The 7,629-nt window shown below is 46.2% G+C and overlaps 1 protein-coding gene across 2 annotated transcripts in view; it reads left to right on the forward strand.

The window, feature by feature from the left end:
* The window catches only part of tanc1b (tetratricopeptide repeat, ankyrin repeat and coiled-coil containing 1b), a 216,250-nt gene extending 211,552 nt beyond the window's left edge, over positions 1-4,698 (forward strand). For both annotated transcript variants that reach the window (XM_083641834.1, XM_083641835.1), the window contains 2 exons: positions 1,838-1,938; positions 2,086-4,698. In XM_083641834.1, the coding sequence (XP_083497960.1) occupies positions 1,838-1,938; positions 2,086-3,616 (1,632 nt within the window). In that variant the 3' untranslated portion in view covers positions 3,617-4,698. The remainder of the gene's footprint in view (positions 1-1,837; positions 1,939-2,085) is intronic.
* The last annotated feature ends 2,931 nt before the right edge of the window (positions 4,699-7,629 follow it).

Raw genomic sequence — 7,629 nt, forward strand, 5'->3', positions numbered from 1 at the left:
GCTGCCATACCAAACAAATGAACTTTGCTACACCATAAGGGACATGTCTTAAGTTTAGAGAAACTAAAGACATCTATATGGTTTTGTTAAGAGGTTGAATTGGTTTTAGTTCGCTAATGTTAAAGGAGAACTTAACCGAAAAAGAATGCTGATTTATTTTACACATGATCTCACACATATCAGATTTATTTTGCACATGATCTCATACATATCAGAAATGTGTAAACAGTTTTGCAGACGTTCATTTAGTTTGGCAGTTATTGAGAGTTGATTTGAGTTAAGTTGTGGACCAGTGATGTCATTTGTGCATGAATGACATCACTGGACCACAGCTCAAATCAACTAAAACTAAATGAATGTCTGCAAAACGGTTTACAGTTTTCAGATATGTGTGGGATCATTTAATCTGGCAGGGCCCTGTCGAGGACCAGCCGGCTGCTTCTGTATTGCTTTCAGTCTGAAAATACAAAAAAAAAAATTTTTTTACAATATGATGAATTTCAGAGTCTGTTTTGACTGTACAGTAGGCTACGCCTCTGTTCGTTCAGACCTGCCTTCAAAGCAACAAATGACTGAATAAGATATATTACCATCTTCAATCCTCACCAAAGCGTTATGGTCCGGTCCTTTACTCAGTCTCAGTCCTATCAATATTCATAACCAACTGGTGTCTAGGTGTATTTAACTGCACCACTGATTCCGTAACATGAGAAGGGACAAACAAATGGATGAGTGAGGGCTCCGGTATATTCGCTCAGAAGTTCAGAGTCCCATGAAGAAGGGACAAAACAAAAACACTCCACACAAACATGTAAACTACCATAGGCTATCAGCTAACATGAACACGGGTGCTACCATCTTATCAGGTATGGGCACACACAGAGACGAGGGCGGAAGGGGGGCGTACCCACGTAACTATGAGAGCCATATATAGACATCTATGGAAGCCACATATGGACAAAAAGGCTCCCCCAATACGAGCTGACTGGCGTCACCTCATTTGATAAACAGCCAATAAATATGAAAATCAACATCTATCATACATAACGACCAAACTCACCAACGCACACTCAAGTCCAACGTTCAACTTAGGTGCAAGGCCACAATAAAGCATAAGTAAAGGAAGCAAGGGCAGCACTCTAGAATGTCTTTTCAATATTTAATAGGCATCTGGGACAGACTCAAACACAACGGATGCATTTCAGCGAAGCAACGCTGATGAAGGCTTCACGCTGAAGCAACGCTGATGAAGGCTTCACGCTGAAGCAACGCTGATGAAGGCTTCGCACTGAAACGCAAAAGGACATTCTAGAGTGCTGGCATTGCTTCCTTTACTTATACATAACAAGACGGGTGAAGCGTAACAAAAGATATACAGTATCTACAGTATTTAACATATCTACAGTATTTAACATGTTCATTTAAAGGACGGCTTTACCGTGGGGAATATGAATATATATTAAATCTCACGCCCCTAAGGTTTTCGAATCCGTTGAAATTTTTGAAATTGGTGCTTCCCTGCCTGACCTATCAACCATCTCTCACATATTTTTCGGGCCAGCCGACGTCATCTGGCCCGAGTCCGCCTTGCGGAAGTTGAGGGCCTATGAACTACAAGTGTTGTGAGCCATGGTCCCGCCTCTAGAGGTCCTCCACGCCCCTTCAGAGGCCTCGAAGAAAAGCAAAAGGCAGCCATCTTTTTCAACCGCCTAGCTTATGGTAGCTAATATTAGCTTCCCATAGCTCCTTGCCAAGAGACCATCTTTCTCATTAACATGATCGGTAACAGATTTGTCAAGAGGTTGATTGTATTGGATTGATTTTGCTCCCTTTGTAGGATTTTGGGATGGCTGAGGAGTTTGCAACAAAGGCACTGGAGCTGAAACCCAAATCCTATGAGGCCTACTATGCCCGCGCAAGAGCGAAGAGGAGCAGCAGGTAAAGCTGTTCAGCACGGCCTAAGCAAGGGACATGCATAAAACACCCAACACCGCTCGTTATTGGTGGTGAATGATGCGTTCTATATTATATCTATACCTGTTCACTTTGTGTCTCTATACCTGTTCACTTTGTGTCTCTCCACAGGCAGTTTGCGGCCGCCCTGGCTGACCTGCACGAAGCAGCCAAACTGTGCCCCAATAACCGGGAGATCCGTCGACTGCTGGCGCGAGTGGAGGAAGAGTGTAAACAGATGCAGCGCACCCAGACCAAGGGAGGCCCTGCTGGGGCTGCAGCCGCCTGCGGCCAGGCGTCCGGGGGCCACGACTCTGAGCAGGAGGAGCCTGCAGAGCAGAGCCTCGCACGGGGAGACACACTGGAGGAGGAGGAGGAGGGGGAGAGCCTGCAGCACGACAGGGGAGCACCAAACATCTACTCCTTCAACAGAGTCCTGCCCTCTGACTCGCTCAGCAACAGCCAGGGCCATCAGAGTCCCAGGCCCGGCTCCCCGCCAGGCCCGAGCAGACTGCCCCCCCACCGTTACCCTCGGGAGCACCGGGAGGCCCTGGCCCAGCAGGCCCTCATTCTGCAGCCCACCAAGCAGGCCCAGATAGTCAAGACCAACCAGCATATGAGCTCCATGCAGGCAGGGGGAGGAGGAGCTGTGGGCCGCCCAGCGGGGGCAAAGTCTCAGTACGCTCCCTCCAGCCCTCTGCCCAGCAGACACATGTCCAGCCTGCTGAAGCCGGGCCCCGGCATTGACATCAGCCCTCTGCCGCCCCCGGCCGACGAGCCTGTGTACGGGGACCGCAAGTCGCTGGCGGCTCCTTCTACCTCCATGGGACACCACTGCGACAACGAGAGCCTCCATTCGTCCCAGGCCTCTTACTCATCCTGCAGCAGCTCCAAGGGCCAGGGGCAAGAGAGGTTGTCTGCCCACTCTGCATCGTCCCTGGATGGGTTGGACTGCTCCGGGCCCCAGGGGAACCACATTGATCCAGGAAAGGAAGGTGGGTGCAGGGCCGTGGGTTCCCAGGGAGGAGGCAGCAGCAGCAGCATCCGGGTGTCCAGTTCCACCAGCAGCCTGGCCTCCAGCAGCAGTCTATCAGACAGTGGCAAACTGGGCCCCGATGTCCGCACCAAGACCTCAGACAAGGCCAAGCAACAACAGGCCGGCCCTGCTTCAGAGTACAAAGCCAGGCCCTTCATGGGCGTCATGGACAAGACCGCTCGCTTTCTGCAACAGCAGCAGCAGATTCAGCAGCAGATCCAGCAGCAGATCCAGCAGCACCAAGGCTTGCAGTCCGCTGGCCGCAGCTGGTCCAGCCACTCCTCTGAGGGGCCGGCGTGTCACAGCATGTCAGCCGTGGGCCTGCAGCCGCTCAACTGTGAGCTGCCTTATGCCAAAACACTGAGCACTTACACGGAGCAGCACAAACCTCCTCCACCTCAGGGTGCTATGGCAATAGGTGGCTTGCAAAATGGAATGCACGCCAAGGAATTCACAGAGAAGTTCTGCCAAGCCGCCACCTGTTACAAGGAATCCAAGCCAGCACTGGCTCTGCCGCACACTTTTCTGGACAGTAAGCCCAAGCAGCCTGGCCTCGCCCGAGATAATCCCGCCATTCACGTAGCTTCAATGAAACCAAAGCGATCATTTATAGAGTCAAACGTGTAGGGATATTTACCCTATCTGTCATAGAGTACACACGCACAAACTAGGACAAATATTAAGTTGAAGGAGATTTTTTTTTGTAACCAGCCCAAGAAAGAATAGTTTTAATTTTAAACCTTAAGAAGTATGCAAACTATGTTTGTTTTCCTGTGTGAATATGGACCACATGCAGCACGCTGCTTACTACACATTACTTTCCTACTTTCAACCCACTGCTTGTGGCTGTCAGCTTCTGTTACCTGATAACATGCCCCCTGTCATTCAGCCAAGCTGGAGACATTGATTGCACTGAACAAAGTCATTGGGCATGTACTGTACAGTCCTCCTCGACGAAACAGTGACAGCGAGCACTTTATACTGTACGCATTTAGGCCTTTCAAGTGCTTAAACAACATACTCCATTACAGCGTAATGTTCTTACAGAACCGTTGTACATGAGAGATTGGAAATGGGGTTTGAACTGTGTTCATTATGTCCATGGTGTTGAGAGGCTGTCTGCTTACAGGAAGTCTAACGAATGGGCATTCCTGTGTTTTACGAAGGATGTTGTAGATCCTCACGTTGTGTATATTATATAAATATGTACTTTTCTCTTCTTTTGAGTGAAGGTCTATGTTAAGTGTATTGACCTATTCAAAATTATGTGTATTTTGAGTTTTATTTTATGCAGAGTTTTGTTCAGATGGTGTCAAAGGTTCTAAAAATACATTTGTTAAATATGTTTGTACATTCTATAAATTGGCCAATAACATTGAAATCAAATCCTTTCAGTATCTGCTTGTTGTTGCTGTCTAGTTTAATTTATTTACAGCGCCTACGGCTTGGTTAATTGTAAAAGCAATATATTTTATATAGTTATTTTTGCACAGCTACTAAGACATTTTATGATTCTCTCAATAATGCGTTTCAGTGCATGCTACAATTGCAGTTTATATTAGAGTAAAAAAATCTAATAAAAATGGTTTTGGGGCGCATTGCCATCAGCTCCATCAGCTCATTGCCATGTATGTTAATTGCAATTGTTGCCATGTTTTCAGTATTGTGAGCTTTATTAGCTGTGATACTGTAATAGAACATTACTGCCATAGCCACCATGAGAGAAATAAAGATCCACTGAGGAAAAAACTAAATAATCTACTGGCATTTATTTTATTTTATTCTGAGGCAAGTTTGGGACTGAATTGAGGATCTCTCAATATAATTATTTTGAATAGGAATGTAAACATTCTATAGGTATTTGGCAGGAGAGAGGACTTCAAGGCAGGAGAGAGAGGGCAAGGCAGGAGAGAGAGAGGAGAGGACAAGGCAGGAGAGAGACGAGAGAGGACAAGGCAAGAGAGGAGAGGCAGGAGAGAGAGGACAAGAGAGGAGAGGACAAGGCAGGAGCGAGACGAGAGGACAAGGCGGGAGAGGACAGGGCAGGAGAGAGGACTTCAAGCAGAAGACCATCTCCCCCCCACTGTCCCCCCCACTGTCTGCCCTCTCCAACCATCCCCCCCCCCCCCCGTCTGACTGACCTCTCCAACCATCCCCCCCACCCACCCCCGTCTGACCTCCAACCCACCCCCGTCTGACCTCCAACCAACCATCTCCCCGACCTCCCCTCTAGTCCCCTGTCCTTAGTCAACAAAATTCCCTCCTCTGCCATCTATCTATGTATCTCCCGGCCTCCTTCCTCTCACCCTGTTCTCACTCAACCACTCTACCATCTCTGCAGGGACTGACCCGCAGAGGAGAGAGGGGAGCGGGCACAGTCCCTGCAGAGATGGTGAGAGTGGTTGAGTGAGAACAGGGTGAAGGAAGGAGACCGGGAGATGGCAGAGGAGGGTGGGGGGATGGGGGAGCAGGGTGAAGGTAATCGAACCTGCACCGGGGTTGTTAAGGTGACCGCCTTAACCCCTAGACCATCAGCCTAGGTAACTTACAATGGATCTCTAGGCAGTTTTGTTATGGCTTTCCCAATGAAAGACTTGAAAAGGTTTTAGTGTCCGTACCGGGATTCAAACCACAAACCTTTGGGTTGGAAGGCATGGTCTTTAACCACTGGACTACAGCCCAGCTCAAACATACAGAACATGCAGCAAGTAAAATAGATGTGGTTAAGATTAGGGTTTTCTTAACCACGACCATACCCTAACCCAATTGATATTATGGTGGTGGGGGGGGGGGGGGTATATAGATTTTTTTAATATATTGTTTTCAATTATTAATATTATTTTCACATTTACTAATCATTAACCACTCTATTCAGGAATTGACCGACTAATCAACAACTATCTAATGATTAACTAATATATTCACGAACTGACATGTATTAATCATTAAAGAAACAGTTAACTACTCTGAGTCTGCACTGAGTGCTCATAAGTGTCAAAATAGAAAACCAGATTCAAACATAGGCAGAATGGTTCCAGGTCCATGTTTATCACCAGGCCATTATTGAAAATAAGAATTTGTTCTTAATTAACTTGCCTGTTTAAATAAAGGTTGATGATGATACCAGAATGTTAGCACAACAATACAAAACTCACAGCAACAAGTAGACCAGTGGTTTATTGATAGTATTCTGTGACATCACCACACAGACATCTTGGTCTGATTGTAATCAATTAACACGTGATTACAATCTAATTACACACTAGTCTGGGCACCTTTCACCCCGCTTTTTGTCATGGGGTGTAAACCACGGAACCAGAATGAACACCGGAAGGCAGTGCGCCAAAAAACGTCTTTGTTGCCGTTAGCTTGACGTCTCTTTCCTCGATTAATTGTCTGATTCAAAGCTTCTGTATTGGCTTAAAAGATGTGAGATTGTGAATCCGCAATGTTTCTAAAATAACTTCTTCAAAAACTTTGTTCGGTACGTCCATCTTTTGTTTTGTTGTTTGCCGTTCTGATACTTGTGTCAAATTGTCAAGTTAACGTAAAAGTTGACGAGCTAGAAACGCTGCCCTTCCTGTCTAGGGCGCGCTCTAGGCCGGAACCAGGGCCCCGTTCCAATACCCATACTTCCATACTATTTAGTAGGCAAAAAAAGATTTAGTATGTCCCAATACATAGTATGTCAGATGCAGTATGCCAAGAGTACCAGGATGTTGTACTACATCAGCTCCTATTTCGGAGTATGCATCGATGCATGCTTTGTCAGCCAATCTTCCCCACAATCCTTTGCGCAGCAGGAAGTTACATCTTCTTCTTCTTCTAATGTTTTATGGCGGTTGGCAAACAACTTTTTGTGCATTACCGCCACCTACTGGAGTTATGTCGCACTGACTGAGCTGCGTGTTCATGAATGAGATAATTAACTTTAAGAAAGCCTTGAAATATGTTAAAACCAAACAAGCATGGAGTGTGTACCAAAACATGCATATCTTGATTCCTGTTTAGAACTCTGACTTAATGTTTTTGCTTTATTTATTTTATTTTGTTTATTTGATTGTCTGTTCCAATTTTGTAAATGTTTAGTCTGAATTTTTTGTATAATGTACTGTTTGTTACTGCCAGACTTTGTTTATTGAATAAAAAAAAAAAAAAAAAAAAAAAACTCAAATGTGGCGCTGCGGACGTCGGCGGAAGTGAGCAAGAGGTCGGAGTTCAGGAAGCTCACGTGACGACAGATGTAGTGTGTCCCAATAGTATGCATTTTGCATGCATGCTGCACACTACAATCCATACTATGTGAGGGCAGCGGCAGTACATACTACAAGAAAGAAGTACAAGTATGGGTATTGGAACGCAGCCCAGGTAGGGTGACAAAATCAATAGACCCTTATCACGGGTGCCATTTTGTGTCGAAAAGGCAGGATAAACACAGGTGCAAGCAAAACAGTAATGAGGGTTTCCAACTTCCAATCATGGAAGATGGAAACCCTCATTACTGTTTTGCTTGCACCTGTGTTTATCCTGCCTTTTCGACACAAAATGGCCCCCGTGAGAAGGGTCTATTGTGAATGGAAGCCAGGCTCTTTCTCGCCGAGAAGAGCCTGGTGACGCGAGGTTAGTCTCACCGTGAGCAT

This window comes from Poromitra crassiceps (genome assembly GCF_964638095.1).
Source record: "Poromitra crassiceps genome assembly, chromosome: 8".
In the NCBI taxonomy this organism is placed as follows: domain Eukaryota; kingdom Metazoa; phylum Chordata; class Actinopteri; order Beryciformes; family Melamphaidae; genus Poromitra; species Poromitra crassiceps.